General features: G+C 41.0%; 1 protein-coding gene across 7 annotated transcripts in view; it reads right to left on the reverse strand.

Annotated features, from left to right (window-relative positions):
* Nucleotides 1-264: 264 nt before the first annotated feature.
* The window catches only part of NSD3 (nuclear receptor binding SET domain protein 3), a 115,325-nt gene continuing 97,599 nt past the window's right edge, over nt 265-17,990 (reverse strand). For 4 of the 7 annotated variants that reach the window (XM_033231133.1, XM_033231082.1, XM_033231100.1 and 1 more), the window contains 8 exons: nt 17,441-17,643; nt 16,354-16,466; nt 15,446-15,715; nt 8,213-8,329; nt 6,276-6,417; nt 5,055-5,161; nt 3,015-3,219; nt 265-2,595 (listed from right to left, as the gene is read on the reverse strand). In XM_033231133.1, coding sequence (XP_033087024.1) covers nt 2,354-2,595; nt 3,015-3,219; nt 5,055-5,161; nt 6,276-6,417; nt 8,213-8,329; nt 15,446-15,715; nt 16,354-16,466; nt 17,441-17,643 — 1,399 coding nt within the window. In that variant the 3' untranslated portion in view covers nt 265-2,353. The remainder of the gene's footprint in view (nt 2,596-3,014; nt 3,220-5,054; nt 5,162-6,275; nt 6,418-8,212; nt 8,330-15,445; nt 15,716-16,353; nt 16,467-17,440; nt 17,644-17,990) is intronic. The other 3 variants (XM_033231125.1, XM_033231120.1, XM_033231109.1) reach the window with 2 other exon arrangements.

The raw sequence follows: 17,990 nt of genomic DNA on the forward strand, positions 1-17,990 counted from the left end.
AGCCACTGCACCCGGCAGCTATTTTGTTTTCTACTCTGATTTCTGAAATGGTGAAACAATCCTATTAATCATATATTTTTTAATTTCATCAGAGCTCTGTTACAGATATGAAAACAAAATGTGACACAATGAAGAAGCTGCATAAAAGTACTGAAACCTAAGGTATCTGTAGTATATAGGATGTACCCTGGCTTACCATATAAAAGTCATTAGATAGTAAATAGCACTAAGTCTAAAAGCAAGGAGATAAGATTTCATGTTGGATACTGTTTCAACAAGAACTGTATTTGGAATATTAAAGGAAATCCTTATGTTAGTAAGTTTAAAAAGCCAAACATCATATACAAAATAAAATTTTAGTATGATAAAACCTAGGTTTTCTTATTTTTTAAAAGGACATCAAACTCTATAATTGCTCAAGAGCAAAGTTTAGTGTTTTAGTGAGCTGTATTTCATCTTACTTGTAGCAATTATATTTGGTGACATGGATTGCATTTTCCATTTTGCTCTTTTGGGACCATATCTAATCAACAGAAGTATTGGAAGCCCAATGAGTCACCGCAGAATTGCTGGAGTCAGGCAAATGGCAGTTTAGGAGCTTCAGTAAAGGAATTATAGTGTTGTTTTTTACAAGAGAAAATCCAGTATAATTGCACATTTACATACAAAAAAAGAGGCACAAAACAGCTTTTCACCCTCTTTCCATAGAAGAGCTCTAAATTGATAAGCAAATGGAACACTCAATACAGCTGAAGGAATGTGGTAGAGCATCTACCCTCCCTACCTTCATAAGGTTACTAGGTACTTGAGGGAAAATAAATGCTACCAGGTACCAGCAATTGTAAGCAGTCAAAATTCACAGAGAAAGTTAACGCTCATTCAAGCTAACCCTAGACTTCTACTTAGTACAGTGTTACAACAATGTCTGACATTACTAATTATCTGATACAAGGAATACTGGAATATAGATATTCCTAAGCATTAAAAGCCACGTGAGTTTGGTGAGCAGACATCTTGGTATACTCGCGTCTATGAGTCAAGCGTCACCGTCAACCATTTTTGCTAACACTGACTTGCTTGGGAGTTTTCTCCAAGTGCTTCCTAAGATGAAGTGTGTTTGTGTGGCTCTTATGTACCCTGTAAAAGTAGAAGTTCTTCCCCTTACTCAATGGGAGCAATCTTAAGTACTGGATAATAACAGAAATTCTTTACATGTAACCTGGGGATGCCCCTATAACTTTCACCCCCTAAATTAGGAACTCAACCAAAAAGATCTATTCAAATACAATTCAAACTCACTTGTGTGGTTTTACCAGGAAACATGACTGAATGGTCAGGTGACAAAAGAAATGTTTGAGTGGGAGAGGAAAACAGAGACAAAAAATAAAATGCCTGTAATTCTTTCCAATTTAGACCAGGGTCTACAATAAAATTGGACAGAAAATGGTGCTTATATGATACAACTTTTGGGTTGTGCCTTCATCCCCCTTTAGCTGCCTTTATCAGTGTCAGGAAAATAGGAGTGACCATTCCAACTATGCTTCATATCCACAGAAACGCACTTCATCCAAAATCCAAACCATCCATGTCAATGGAGAACGTTTCAAAAATCAGTGAGCACATCCATTCCTCTTTTTCCTTCCACCAAGGAAACACACCATATACCTTTCTAGTTAGCATAGTACAAAGCCCACCTTGTTTAAGAACACAGAGGTACAATTCAGCGAGGCATTGTTTTTAAGAGGCCAGATTTAATACTTCCATAGAGCCCTTCTCTAAGTCTATGAAAAGCATTCTGAAGGGAAAGAGAAGTGAGCCTACCTACTGCTCAGTAAAGAGGTATATAAAGCTTATCACACCCTTTCCTAGAGGGCTTTCTCAGATTCCTACTTAAAACACACACACACTTGATTAGACTATTGAACTACACTTCTTGAAATTCCTAAAAATGAAAATAAATAAAGGAATGATGGCTACTTTTGCTTTATACAACCAAGGAACACATCTTAGACTTTAAATTTATCTCATTAACACAACTTTCTTTTCTCTTTGTTCTTATTTTAAAAGCAAAAAACATTTCTTTTTCAAGCTGCAATGGCATTGAAGCACAATAAAAGGCAAGAAAAGACCAAGGGAATTTAACCCTCCACAAAAGAATCCCCAAACCAACCAAACAAAACAGAAAAACCAGACACCACCAACTGCTTCTGCCTGCATGAACTGGTTTCCCATTTTGGCTTTAATAAGGCAGTTCCGATGGCAAAGGCTGTATGCACTGTAGCAGTCTCTTCTTTTTAAATGCATGATCTATTTGCTTTTTTCACTTAAATAGAAAGGAGGGGACACCACACATTTATTCTTTTACTTCTTCTCCATGATCCTGTGATTCCCATTTACATTTTATCTTGCTCCAGTATTCTGGTGACACAGGAGCCATGGGGTCATGTTCCGAGCAGCAGAGGCGGCCTTCCAGTGCGGAGGGAACCAGGGCCCCCTTTTCATGATCTTTACAAAATGAATGTGGACAGAACTCACAGAAGGAAACAGCTGCACTGCTGCACTCATCGCACTGATGCCACGGACACTCCCACTTTCCTAATTCGGGGAGAAGGGGAGGAAGAAGAAGTGCCCAAGTTAGTGCCTGTCTTGATTACCCATGAAAAACCCAGGTTCCTTTTTCTCAAATTGGAGATGGAATTCAATTGAATACAACTCCAAATTTCAACCAAACACAGATCTGGGTGTATTATTTAGGACGGATGTGAGCTACTGGCCAAAACCCAACGCCATAGGTACCAACTACCCACCTATGGGAACAGTATACAGGAAACCAATCCTTGATGAACCACAGGGTATCCCAAATGCGTAAGGGGAAAGATTTTTTTGCCAGCATAATTTTTTGCTATTGTCTGCTCTAGTCAACATTTCCTACCCCATGGCATGGAATATACTCTGAGTCACACATAGTTGGCAAAGACACAAGTCAGGGAAAGGGTCCTGAAGGCCCAGCTTACCATATGGTGGCTGAGTCAGGTTAAGGCATAGGAGGTGGTATGCTTTGGGACAGTCTTTTTTGTCACACATGACCAGCTCTCCACCATCTCCACACTGAAAACAGTAATCTTCATGCATCTGCTTTGGTTCTGTTTTGATCTTTCGTCTCTTCTGTTTCAACTTAGCATTTTTTGCCTTCTCTTCAGTTGTTGACGCACATGCCGACTGGCAAGAAAGAAAGGATCATAGTTTCAAACATCACAGACAGTGCATGAAGCTGGACACAGATAGGAAAACCCTACAACCTTGCAATCATTTAAATTCATCTGTTGTACAATTACCTAAAAACATCAGAAGGCCTTATGCTGCAACAAATACTATAACAAAAATAAAGTTTTGTTTTCACTGACTTAAAAATTATTATTATTATTATTTTTTGAGATGGGGTTCTTGCTGTGTTGTCCAGGCCGGAGTGCAGTGGTGCAATCTTGGCTCACTGCAGCCTTGACCTCCTGGGCTCAAGCAATCCTCTTGTCTCAGCCTCCCAAGTAGCTGGGACTACATGCGCATGCCATCACGCCTGGCTAATTTTTGTAATTTTTTTTTGTTGAGACAGGGTCTTGCTATACTGCCCAGGCTGGTCTCAAACTTCTGGGCTCAAGTGATCCTCCTGCCTCAGCCTTTCATTGACTTTTTTTGGAGACTGAGTCTCACTCTGTCACCAGGCTGGAGTGCAGCGGGGTGATCTCATCTCACTGCAACCTCCGCCTCCTGGGTTCAAGCAATTCTCCTGCCTCAGCCTCCTGAGTAGCTGGGACGACAGGCGCCTGCTGCCACACATGGCTGATTTTTTGTATTTTAGTAGAGATGGGGTTTCACTGTGTTGCCCAGGCTGGTGTTGAACTCCTGAGCTCAGGCAATTCGCCTGCCTCAGCCTCCCAAAGAGCTAAGATTACAGACATGAGCCATTGCGCCTGGCCTTCATTGACTTTTGAATAGGGTGCTTTTTATTATTTTTATTTAGTTAGTTTTTTGAGACGGAGTCTCACTCTGTCGCCCATGCTGGAGTGCAATGGTGTGATCTTGGCTCACTGCAACCTCTGCCTCCTGGTTTCAAGTGATTCTTCTACCTTAGCCTCCTGAGTAGCTGAGATTACAGGTGTGCACCACCACACCTGGCTAATTTTTGTATTTTCAGTAGAGATGGGATTTCACCATGTTGGTCAGGCTTGTCTCGAACTCCTGACCTTATGATCCACCAGCCTCAGCCTCCCAAAGTGCTGGGATTACAGGCGTGAGCCACTGTGCCCAGCCTCATGTACTTTTTTAGTACTGAAATGTGCTTTCTTTTTATTTTTAATTGCAAGGATAGTGGTAAATCCAAGCAACCTTTAGGCAACCTGTTAATTTTTTTCATTGTGGTATAATTCACATACCACAGAATTCACCATTTTAAAGTGTATAATTCAATGGCCTTTAGTATTTTGTGGATTTTTTAAAAGTTTTAAATTAGCTTTTTGCTAATTTCATAATCAACCTGAAATAAAATACATTCTCAGAACCTAACAGACCTTACTGAAACAAGCTTCCTTGGAAAGTCACAGTCTAAATGTTTGATAAGCCCAGCTGATGACCCACAAACTAATCCAGGTGCCCAACTGCCAGCAGGTTCCTGAGATGGTCACAAACACACAAAGACTTCTTTTTTTTTGAGACGGAGTCTCGCTCTGTCACCCAGGCTGGAGTGCAGTGGCGCAATCTCGGCTCACTGCAAGCTCCGCCTCCTGGGTTCACGCCGTTATCCTGCCTCAGCCTCCCAAGTAGCTGGGACTACAGGCGCCCACCACCATACCTGGCTAATTTTTTGTATTTTTAGTAGAGACAGGGTTTCACCATGTTAGCCAGGATGGTCTCGATCTCCTGACCTCATGATCCGCCCGCTTCGGCCTCCCAAAGTGCTGGGATTACAGGCGTGAGCCACCGCGCCCAGCCAGACAGACTCCTTAACAGCCCTACTCCTTATCTCCTGTTGGCTGGGGGCGCTCCCCTGCAAGACTGACCTTTGGCCGCACTCCTAGAAAACCACTGCAGTTATCTGCCCCACAGTGGCACTCCGTTCTGCCGTTGCCCAGACAATCTAGGTTATAATTAAATGTTAACTCCATCCCTGAAACACAGGAGAAATAATTATTCAAACTCGAGTCATGGGGAAGAGAAATGCTCTCACAGGCACACTCCCCTGATGAAAAAAAGAGACATCATTCTGGCATGAAGGCGTTTCCCTTGCCAGTGTTCTACCTCATTGATAACAGTGATGGTAAAAAAAGAAAAGGAGAAAAACATCCCCACCCATGAACAAGGACAGCAAAACTACACATCCTCAAAAGAAGTCATGTCCTTTTCAAAGCAGTGGTTGAAACCAATGTGACAGGATCTAAGACTCTGCAGGAGAATAGGTTCTAGTTCAGCCTTCTTTTCTATAGCTAACTCACACTAGTTTCTAAATGAACAATATGACCATGGAATTGTGACAATACTATTTCCAGTAATTACTGCCTTATATTATGATCAAATAAAGATCCAAAATGAAGGTTCACTGCATACACCAAATCCAGGGACTCAAACTAGGGACTCCTAAGCTTGCTTCTAGCTGGGCTTAAACAATCCACAATGAGTTCTAGAAACACAGTTTCAATCTGTTTTAGCTATAGCATTTCTCTTCTCACCTATTTTTCTACAAACTAAACAAAGGAGAAACCAAGTTTTGTTCAGATGCTGGATGGGTAAGGAAAAATGAAAACAACAGCTCTGGCTTCAGAGGCTTTTATGTCTAATTTGAAACAGAATGATCTTTCAAAGTGAAAACAACAACAAAAAATCCCAGCAACTAAGGAACCAGTTGCTGCTAACACAAGCTAATTACTGTTAATATGTTTTAAAAAGAAAACAACAGCTAAAACATCTGGTTACACTGTACGGACAGCAGCTTACTTGGAGAATTCATTCAGCAGGACTGTGGACACAGAATCCTGTCATACCCACTCTTACATAAAAGTTCTCACTAAATTCCTTTCTGAGGTTATAGATTTTTGCCTCTCACTGGCAGCTAACACTCAATTCTAAATATAACTTGCCTTTTATTTGAATACGTTTTCTAAATATAACCTTCCTCTTATTTGAATAAGTTCTTAGGCATCAAGCCTTGAAGAACCATGTCCTGGCTCTATAGGATATTCTTTCTCCCTAGGGAGGAAAGCATGGGGAACGAGTCACTTTTTTACCTGCAGGAATATCACAGAGAGCAAATAGTCCCACTCGAACATCTCCATTCACTGTCCACTTTTGTGTTTCACAGTTGGGATTACAACTGTGGTTCATGAAGCGAGAATAATTTCCTTTGGGGCCGGCATCAATTATACGATCCTTCAGAAAGAAAAGAAAGGTATCTTTTTCATAAATCAAGTCTCTCCCAGAAACATCCAACTCAGTCAAGGATCACAGGCAGCAGCATTTTGCTACCAGCTGGTGTCTGACAACTGACAAATCAGGAAATGTGAGACTGCCTGGGCAATTTATTAAGTTCTTTCCTTTATTTGATGACCTTCAAGTCAAAGTAAAGTAATTAGGATAAAGTGGGATTTAGTTGCTTTTTAAGTTTGCTTCTAGAAACAAACAGACCATGGAATAATGCTATTTAGAAGATTAGTGGGTCAGAGGTTTAGGAACGATATTTTCTGATTAGAGAGCTCAAAGTTCTGATAACTGCTCTGGTGTTTTGCTGTCAGCCCTCCTTTTCTGCTCCAAGCAGGAAGCAAAACTAGTATAGGAGGGGATACATGACAGCTTAGGCCAGAAAGAAGAAAGAAAAATGAGAAACAAAACTTGGAGATCTGTCTGATGGGAGGACTACTGTGTAGGATATATTCTCCAGTGCTTATCTATTTGCTCTGTTTTTACTTAAAGTTCACAATACATTAAAAAGCTGAATATTCAGGCTTCCTGAATTTGAACTCTAATAATCTGGATAAGCTCCACAGAACTGAGCCTCTCAAGTGCTGTCACCATGGCTGGAGGGGCCACTGGCAGGGAGGATAGGGTTGAAGGAGCCAGATCCCAGCAATCATAAAGAATGGCATTTTAACTGATATTTATGAAACATGTTTATGAAAGCTGTAAAACTTTCAAACAATGACATATCAGTTAAAATACTTTTAAGCTCCATTTCTTACTTTAATGACACTCTGAATCTCAGTTTTAGAGATATGATAGCCTAGAACACAGGAAACATGGGTACTAGTCTTGGTTCTTAAAACTGTAACAAAATAGTCAACAAATCACTTATCATGGCTGGATATCAGCTTCTTGTCCTCTGTAAATGAGAGAACTGACAAAAAAGTTAACTGAGATAATGGATGTAATGTGTATCAAATAGGTCTTACAACTGCAGGGATTAAACTAGCAGTTTTACTGTCATTTTTCTTATGACAGAACTCATTATTTTCCTCTTTTTTTTTTTTTTTGAGACAGGGTCTTGCTCTGTTGCCCAAGCAGGAATGCAGTGGTGTGATCACAGTTCACTAAAGCCTTGACCTCCCCGGCTCAAGTGATCCTCCCACCTCGGCCTCCTGAGGAGCTAGGACCACAGGCACGTGCCACCACACCTGGGTAACTTTATTTTTATTTTTTGTAGAGACAGAGTCTTCCTGTGTTGCACAGGTCAGTCTCAAACTCCTGAGCTCATGTGATCTGCCCTCCTCAGCCTCCCAAAGTATTGGGATTACAGGCGTGAGCCACTGTACCCTGCCAAAAAGTTTTAATATACAGAGCAATTTGGAGTTTTGGCTACAGTGGAACTTTAATAATGGTGGCTTATAACTTAGAATCACAGAGTTGATTCTCTCCTTCAGTAATAAAGAAACTGAGACCCAGGACTTTTTTGACAAAGAACTCAGACTAAAATCCAGATATGCTAACCCTGCTCCTGGTTTTATTTTCACTCACAGTGCTGTCTCACATGACATGTGCAAAGCTTCAGTATCATTCATTTTTGTACTCTGGTATAACTGGCACATTATAGTAGGCAGCACACTAGCTACTGCAAATCATTATGCTCTGCCTGAAGAAAAATCAAATTAAAAGAAACTGAGTTCAAATTAAGACTATGAAACAAAAACAAAAACAAATCCCTTTTTCTTACAAAAAAAAAAAGCAATTTTACCTTGGTAACAGTTAACATATAAAAATTAGTTACACTGTTCTCGTGGGCTCGCTTGATTCGCAATCTGCATTCTTCTTCATCAATTAATTCACCGACGTATTCATTTACAAATTCACCCTGGAGATAAATGTGCAATACGTAACTTAAAATCAGTGTATTATATAAAGCATTGCTTAATGACGCATGTATAACCCAAAATAATTAAAGAGAACCCTGAAAATATAACTTCAACCCTAGAAAGAAATGGTTATTTATTCACAGGCATACAGGTGGCATTATTTTTCTGGTATAAGTGCCTCAGAAGGTGACAATCTGCTTGCCTTTTCTTGCTGACAATACTATTTTTATAGTCCAACTGACAACATGTGGTACTTCGCTGGGATCTGGGGATAAAGCTAACTTTAGCCTTTGAAGCTATATTTTAACAGACTTTTACTAGTTTGTGGCTATGCAGGTTTCGGGGTAAGACCTGGAAGAGATCTGAATCTGAAACAAGTGAGCTCTGTTTTTGTTTTTAAGTTTCTTTTGAAGTAATTACTGATACTCAGAGGAAGTGGCAAAAATAGTACATGGGAAATCTTGAGAACATTCACTCAGTTTCCCCCAATGGTAACGACTGACATAACTACACTATAATATCAAAACCAGAAAACCAACATTGGTATAATCCAGACTTTATTCAGATTTTACCAATTTTACATGCATGCATTTGTGTTTCTATATAGTTCTATGCAGTTTTAGCAGGCATAGGATCATGTAGTCACCACTGCAATCAAGATACAGAGCTGGTGCCTCACAACAGAGATTCCTTGTGATACTCAGTCCTTTATAATCACACCCTTCCTCCATCCTTCCTCCACTCATCCCATCCTAACCCCTGGCAATCACTCATCTGTTCTCTATCTCTAGAATTTTGTCATTTCAAGAATGTTTTGGCTGGGCGCCATGGCTCATGCCTGTAATCCCAGCACTTTGGGAGGCTGAGGCGGGTGGATCACCTGAGGTCAGGAGTTCGAGACCAGCCTGGCCAACATGGTGAAACCCTATCTCTACTAAGAATACAAAAACTGGCCAGGCGTGGTGGCACATGCCTGTAATCCCAGCTACCCAGGAAGCTGAGGCTGGAGAACTGCTGAAACCCAGGAGACAGAGGCTGCAGTGAGCTGAGATCATGCCACTGCACTCCAGCCTGGGTGACAGAGTAAGACTATCTCAAAAAAACCAAAAAAACAAAAAAAAAGGAATGTTTTATAATTGAATGATATAGTACAGAACCTTTTGAGGTTGGCTTTAAAGAAAAAACTCAGGCAGATTCCCTTGAGATCTACCCAAGGTGCTGAGTGTATCAACAGGTTGTTCTTTTTAAATCTCTGAGTAGTGTTTCTGCCATTTGTTTAGCCATTCACCCATAGAGGAACATCTGGATTGTTTCCAGATTTTGGCTTTACAAATAAAGCTGCTATGAACATTCTGGTGAAAGTTTTTGTGTGGACATAGATTTTCATCTTCCTGGATAAATGGCCAGGAGTGTGTCTGCTGCACCATATGGTGAGTGTATGTTTCCTTATTAAGGAAACTGCCAAACTACTGTCCAGAGTTGCTGTACCGTCATATGCTCCCACCAGCAGTTCATGAGATCCACTTTCTCCACGTCCTGCCTGCATCTGGTATTGCCACTATTTATCATTTTAGCTGTTCTAACAGGCATACAGTGATAAGCTCCTTTTAAAATAAGAGCAAGTATTATACATTCAACATTTTGTGTTTATAATTACATAATCATTAACCTTTTCACTTCAAAAGCATTGCTGATTCAGTCTAGGTCAACATTCTCTATAAGGACTTACCAGTCTTACTAATATATTTTAGAGGAAAATAAATATCTTGAAAAACAAAAATATATTGGCTTATTTTATCAGATTTCTGTCCTATTCTCCCTCCACCCCACAAATTTTCACTAGCCCTTCTTATAGCTCTTAGTATCACAGAACTATTGGTAGTCACTATCTGAAGAGAAGTACTGCATCACGTTTTCTGATTGTGGAAAATCATTAAGAACATAAGCCAATGGTTTTTAAAATATTTAATCTTTGTCTATTGATAAAAATAGATTATAGTAAGAGAAAAAAAAAGAATGGTTAAACTAGAAGGGTCCTAACCTCCCTGACTCTTTCTTTGGTGGCATGTGGTGAGTGAGCTTAGTGAGAAGCACCGCTCTGCTTCACGGAGCTGCATGTTTCAGCTGCGGAGCAGTCACTACCAAAGGTGACCGCTGGCTTTTTCCCTCTCCTGTTTTTATCTACTGTATAAGCTATGACACGGAATTCAGTTAGGAAAAGAAAAACAGGCCAGGTGTGGTGGCTCATGCCTGTAATCCTAGCACTTTGGGAGGCTGAGGCAGGAGGACTGCTTGAGCCAGGAGTTTGAGATCAGCCTGGGCAACACAGTGAGACCCCATTTCTACAAAAAATAAAAAATATCAGCGAGGTGTGGTGGTGCATGGCTGTGGTCCCAACTACTTGGGAGGCTGAGGCAGGAGGATCACTTGAGCCCGAGAGTTCAAGGCTGCAGCGACATGTGACTGCACCACTGCACTCCAGCCTCGGTGACAGGGCAAGACTCCGTTTCAAGGAAATAAAAAGAAAATTGATCTGTAAATGCAGCACCATAAACAGTTAATTTCCTTCACTTTTTCCTTCCAGTCCTTTCTCACAAAGGACATGGGACTGTTCTGCACATTCGTCTATTACATACACTGTCAGCCTCAAATGGCTTTTCCTGTATCCAGTTTGGACTCTTGTTATCAGCCGATGAACAACATTTTGCACTATGATATGATATCAAAGGGTAGCAGAAGATTGTACTGCCATCTTGGCTGCATTGCCACTTACTGTTACTATACCTAATGATGTTAGGGCAAATTTTCTTTTTGGAGATGGGGTTTCATTCTTGTTGCCCAGGCTAGAGTGCAATGGTGTGATCTCAGGTCACTGCAACCTCCACCTCCTGAATTAAAGCAGTTCTCCTGCCTCAGCCTCCCAAGTAGCTGGGATTACAGGCGTGCATCACCATGCCCAGCTAATTTTATATTTTTAGTAGAGATGGGGTTTCACTATGTTGGTCAGACTGGTCTCGAACTCCTAACCTCAAATGATCCACCTGCCTCGACCTCCCAAAGTGCTGAGATTACAGGTGTGAGGCACTCTGCCCAGCCTAGGGCAAATTTTCTTTAGTGGAAACCTATAGAGGAGAATTTCAACCAAATCAGTTCTACTACTTCTTTTTTCACACATTGGGATTCAAGGTAAGATTTCATTTGAAGAAATAGTTTTGTGAATTTAAAAGCTTGATCATGATTTATTATGGTTTATACTTTAATCAGTCTATGAAAATGAGTAAACAGAGAAAAATTAAGTGCTGATATCAAATATGAGAGCAAGTCTCATAAACTTGATGCTACTGTAAATAAAGATGGAAATATTTCAGATGCTCTAAGAGACAGATCTTTAGCCTCCAAGAGTTGCTTACTAGACTTAAAAACCATTAACTGTGAATTCAATTGTGAACAAAAATTGTAACAAATTCATTAACTTAAAAAATGCTACAGATCTGTCCTTAAAGACTGCAGCAAAAAGGCTGTAATTCAATATTTAATACCTTAACATTTTTTCTGAGAAAGAAACAGCTTCATAACAAGAAGTCCCTAGTTCGGCACACATTTTCAGGAATCTGTTCTGTGGAGAAAGAAGGGGACCTGACTGTGTACATTCCATTTCATATTGGACTTCTTTCCTGTAAATACACCGAGTATCTTTTTCATGTTGCTATAATGTCTTTCTGATTATACTTTTCAATGATTGTATATTTCTAGCTATTTTGTAAAAGACCAATTGTCTTACATCAGCAAACCCTCAAGTGCTAAAGAGCAGGAAAATCAAGATTGTTTAATAAGTTATCTTACAACACATTTCAGAATAAGTGCAACTACTATTAAAAGGTGTTAACACAACATTAAAGTGGATGGATTTCAGGATGGCCCCATAAACTCCCATGAAATCATAGGCAAAAATGTGTATATATGATATACATGACACTAAAGTAATATAAAACATTTTGCATTATACGATGACATTTTAGATGTGGTTGGCCTTGGACCAAGCAACCCAGTCCACATATCCAATACATCAGCAAATCCTGTTGGCTCTACCTTCAAAATGTCAGAAATCCAACCACTTCTCTCCTGGTTCAACTACAACCCCAGTGGTTCCACATCACCATGGTCTTTCTCCTGGGCGACTCTAATGGTCTCCCTTGATCGCTCTTTCCTCCTTATCGTATGTTCTCCATACCACAGCCACAGTTATCCTTTCGAAACCCAAGTGTGGCAGACAGACTCTCAAGGTGGCCCCTGTGATGCCTGCCTGCTGGTGTTCATGCCATTGTGTCGCCTCCTCCCCTTGTTGCGTGTGAGCAGGACCTGTGATTAGCTTCTAACCAACAGAATATGGCATGGGCGATGGGTGATTATGTGAGTTTATGACATAAGACTTTAGTGTCCATCTTCCTGTAGTGCCTCTCACCCCCGCTGGCTGTAAGGAAGCAAGTGGCCATGCTGGGAATCCCATGTGGCAAGGAACTGTGGGCAGCCTCTAGAAGCTGAAAGCAGCTCCTGGCCAACGGCAAAACAAACAAACATACACACACACACACCCCCCAAAACAAAAACAACCGGAGTCTCGCACCCCTATAGCTAGAGAAGGGAGTTCTGCCAAACGGAGTTCTGCCAACAACCACGCAAACAGGGAAGCAGATCCTTCCCTAGTCAAGCCACAGAGGAGAACCCAGCCCCAGTTGGCACCTTGATTGCTGCCTGGTGAGGCCCTCAGTAGAGGACCCAGCTAAGGATTGCCTGGACTCCTGACCCATATTAACTGTGAGATAATAAAATGCGTGTTATGTCTTTTTTTTTTTTTTTTTTTTTTTGAGACGGAGTTTCGCTCTGTCGCCCAGGCTGGAGTGCAGTGGCCGGATCTCGACTCACTGCAAGCTCCGCCTCCCGGGTTCACGCCATTCTCTTGCCTCAGCCTCCTGAGTAGCTGGGACTACAGGCGCCCGCCACCTCGCCCGGCTAGATTTTTTTTTTTATTTTTAGTAGAGACGGGGTTTCACCGTGTTAGCCAGGATGGTCTCGATCTCCTGACCTCGTGATCCGCCCGTCTCGGCCTCCCAAAGTGCTGGGATTACAGGCTTGAGCCACCGCGCCCGGCCACGTGTTATGTCTTAATTTGCTAACTTTGTGGTAACACTTGTATGTGGCAATAGAAAACTAATACATCAAATCAGATCAAGTCACTCCCTAGTAAAATCCTCCAGATGTTCCCCATCCCATGGCCAATATGGCCAGTAAGGCCCCATCCTATCTAGCTGGTGGCGGCCCTTCTCACTGCAGCTCCTCTCTCTCCTCTCCTGTGGCTCCTCCCCAGGCCCAGAACTTCCTTGCTGTTCCTGGAGCACACTGCAGCCTTTACAGCTGCCTGCCTCCAGTCTGATGTGCTCTTCTCCTGCACACACCTGCACGGCTTTCTACTACATACAGGGCAAACGGTGCCACCTCAGGCCTCCCTGAGCCAATCAACTGAAAAGGGCAATCCCTGTCACCAGCTAGCCCCTTTTCCAGCTTTATTTTTATTCACAGCAGTTAGTGGCACTCGACATGTTTATTATCTGTCTCCTCAAGCAGATCCACTAAGGTAAGGGTTTCATGTGTCTTGTTCACTATTGTTTTCCAAGTGCTGAGAATAGTACCTGCCACATAGGAAGCAGCTTAATACACTTGTCCCGAATAACTGAATTTCACTTCAAGCAATCTGACCTACAGAAATAGGTGCACAAAGGTGGATGACCAAGAACATTCATTATGGAATTTAAAAATATTTATCTATTTATTTATTGGGAATAGGTTAAATTAATTATTTACTTACTGGGAAATAGGTTAAATAAATATGGTACATTTTATGACTAAAAGGAGATTGTTAAAAAGAATGAAGTAAAATCTATATGTACTGCCACAAATGTATTTATAATATAGTGTGTGAATGGGAAGAAAATGTCAGATATTTATGTTTAGAAAACCCTAAAAAAACCCATGTATTTTTATGTATGTTTATAACTATATAGAAAAAGTTATAAAGGCTACCTATCAAACTATTAACAATGGTTATCTCTGATGAGATGAAGAATTGAAGGGATGAAGGAAGAATTTCACTCTGCTATCTTTTTTGTATTGTATTGTATTGATCGTATTGTATGACTTTTCTTTACTATATTAGATGGTATTTTTAAATTACAAACCTGATTTTTTTTTTTTTAATTTTTGAGATGGAGTCTCACTCTGTTGCCCAGGCTGGAGTGCGGTGGCACAATCTCAACCCACTGCAAGCTCCACCTCCCGGGTTCACGCCATTCTCCTGCCTCAGCCTCCTGAGTAGCTGGGACTACAGGCGCCCGCCACCACGCCCGGCTAATGTTTTGTATTTTTAGTGGAGATGGGGTTCTACCGTGTTAGCCAGGATGGTCTCAATATCCTGACCTCGTGATCTGCCCTCCTTGGCCTCCCAAAGTGCTGGGACTACAGGCGTGAGCCACTGCGCCCAGCCAATTTTTTTCAAAAGGTAGAAAAATGTCAAGAGTAATTTTAGGTTGGACACAATGGCTCATGCTTACAATCCCAGCACTTCGCGGGGGCCAAGGCAGGAGAATCACTTGAGTCCAGGAGTTTGAGACCAGCCTGAGCAATGCAGTGAGACCCTACCCAGCTACTTGGAGGGCTGAAGTGGGAGGATCTCTTGAGCCCAGGAGTTCAAGGCTTGAGTGAACTATGAACATGCCACTGTACTCCAGCATGGGTAACAGAATGGGGACCCTGTCTTTAAAAGAAAATAAAAGTAAAATAGTAAAAAAACAAGTAAAAACTATTTCACACAGAAATTACCAGTGTCCCCTCTCTCCTTTTTATGACTAGCCACTGGACACTCAAAGTTTAAGTACATTTTATCACCACCTTCTTCCTACTACTCTTCTTTGCTCAAGAAGTACCAAACTCTCAACATGGGAAGTTTTAAAATTTTACCATAAATCCCTGTTTATTTTATCCCTAGAACTATTCCCTATTGAAGCATTCCTAAAAAGCCCAGGTTCTGATTTCTTCCACCCCCCACCACCATCCCATGCTACCTTCTTAATGCTCCTTTTGGTCCTGAGGCCCCAGCCTCTCCGCTCTGTTTTGATGATCTCTGCGTCAGGGTACAGTCTCTTTGTAAAGCACTGGTTCTGACAACGATCTCCGGCTGGGCACACCTGCGGGTGGCATTCGTACTGCAACATTCTGTTCAGGCACTCCGATTCCAAGCCACAAGGGTTTTCATCAGCTGGCTTGCAGTTACAGCGGGGAATCTCTGACAGGTCAGCAACCTGGATCTGTACCTTTCCTATAACTTTGTTAGCCTAGAAAACAAAATAACAAGCAAGAGGGAGGCAGCAGGTAAGTCATCTGGCAATGTGAACAGGAACATCTAAAATATCCATGCTACTGCCTCGTGGTGCTACTCCAAGAAAGGTTCTTTATCTTTCCTGATGAGTAAGCTGAAATGAATAACCATCTCTTTTGTATTTTAGTTGACAAAAATATCAAAGCCTCATGTGAATTTTCACTTATTTATCCTGGGTATTTCTACTTTCACTAGATGGAAATTTCATAACTGAAAACGAGAAAATATGCTTGTTTGTGGGTTCTCTGAAATAAAGGGAGTAAACACCTATATTCTCATTTGGTGGCAGGATAACCTGGTAGAATGAGAACAGGATTTCATCTAAGACATGTTGCTACTAGGTATGAGAGGACTTATCAAAGGCCTAATTTTCACAGCACAATAGCTATGTCTCCCATTTGATGCTTCCAACAGGAGCTCTGTTTTACAGAAGACTGTGATAATTAGCAGAAGTTTGCACAAGTCAAAAAGGGTCTTTAACTACTAGAGAGTAATGCATTTCATCTCATCTATTAAATACCAAAGCTTTCATGGTAAAGACTTACTTTGCTTCTTATTTTATTTGGCAATCCTAGGCCAGAGATAAAGACTTACTTTGATGTGTTTGTAGGGAGGGGGTTTTCTTGAGTTTTTTTCAATCTCTAGGGCTTCTTTACTCTCTCTTTGTGCTTTCAATTCCTGGAAACGTTTTGCAGCTTCTTCCAGTGCTGCCAATAAGATAATACAAAGTATGTAAATACCAAAAACCAAAGGAAAATTGATGGGATAGTAGTTTTACACTGCCTTCCCAATGCTTTGCATCTGGCCTGAGATTTTTCTTTTTAAAATTATTTTCTGGAAGTTACTGTTTACCACGAGGATGGGGTAACAATGAAATAGGATATAACTCATTGAACACTATGCTCTGTGCATGCTGTTGCCTCAGGGAAGAGGCTCTACTTCAATGATCAGAGGCCTCCAAGTGACCCTAACAGCAGCTTTTTGCCTTGTGCTAGATTTAAATTCATTTTACCCTTCCCAGAAAGCCAAACACTGCAAAAGCAACTGTAAGGCTTTTCATGGGAAGTCTTTAGTATTCTTCTGTTGCAAAGGAACTTCACTTGATTAAAAAGACTATTCTCAGGCTGGGCTTGGTGGCTTGTAGCTATAATCCCAGCACTTTGGAAGGCTGAGGTGGGCAGATTGCTTGAACTCAGGAGTTCAAGACCAGCCCGGGCAACATGGTGAAACCCCATCTCTATAAAAAATGCAAAAATTAGCTGGGCATGATGGTAGGCATCTGTAGCCCCAGCTACTCGGGAGGCTGAGGCAAGAGGATAGCTTGAGCCCTGGAGTTCAAGGCTGCAGTGAGCTGTGATCATGCCACTGCATTCCAGCCTGGGCAACAGAGTGAGACCCTGTCTAAAAAAAAAAAAAAAAAAAAAAAAACAAAGACTACTCCTAGAATAATCTGTGTTTATAGAAAGATCACTGAAGAAATTCCTTTCAAATACACAGCACAGTCTACAACATTGAAATGTATTTCAAACCTGGTTCTAATGTGACTGGAAGCTTATGGACACAGGATCATAATGCCTAGTGAAAATTCTCTAATATCAGAAATATTAGGGAGGTGAGGAGATGTTGAGAAACTGACACCGGAGTTGTAGTTTTGAGTCATTGTAAACATCATCCAGCTTACCTTTTTTGAAGGTCTTGTTAATACTAGTCTGCCCCTCAGCAAAGCTTTTGTCTCCTTCAACATAAGGGAACACTCTGCCCTGGTGTACCCAGTAGTAGTCATGAGAACCAAAGAAGAACACAGGGAAGTCCCCCAAGTCATGTTTAAGACCCTGGATGTTCAGTGGCACAGACCTGGGGTTGCAGATCTCTGCTGGCCACCATCTGAAAACGAAAGCAATTTTAGATCAAGAAGGCAAAAACAAAACAAAACAAAAAACCACTATTTACAAGGTTGGCAGAAGGGAAAAAAAGTTTTGTATTTGGCAATTTTCATTCAGATTTTAAGAACATAAAATACCGCACATCATTAAAAAAATTAAGTAGTTAATGAAATAGTGAACACAGACTAAACAAATTAGGCCCTAATCACCTGATGTACTTTCTTTGAAAAAATATTTCATATTTATAAAATACATATCATGAAAATATGTTCTAAAAGATCATAATACTGAACCTACTACCCAATGACATTCCAAACCTAATTTCAATCCTAGAAGTCATGTTTCTCC

The sequence above is a fragment of the Trachypithecus francoisi genome, unplaced genomic scaffold (assembly GCF_009764315.1).
Source record: "Trachypithecus francoisi isolate TF-2019V2 unplaced genomic scaffold, Tfra_2.0 Contig01440, whole genome shotgun sequence".
Lineage (NCBI taxonomy): Eukaryota > Metazoa > Chordata > Mammalia > Primates > Cercopithecidae > Trachypithecus > Trachypithecus francoisi.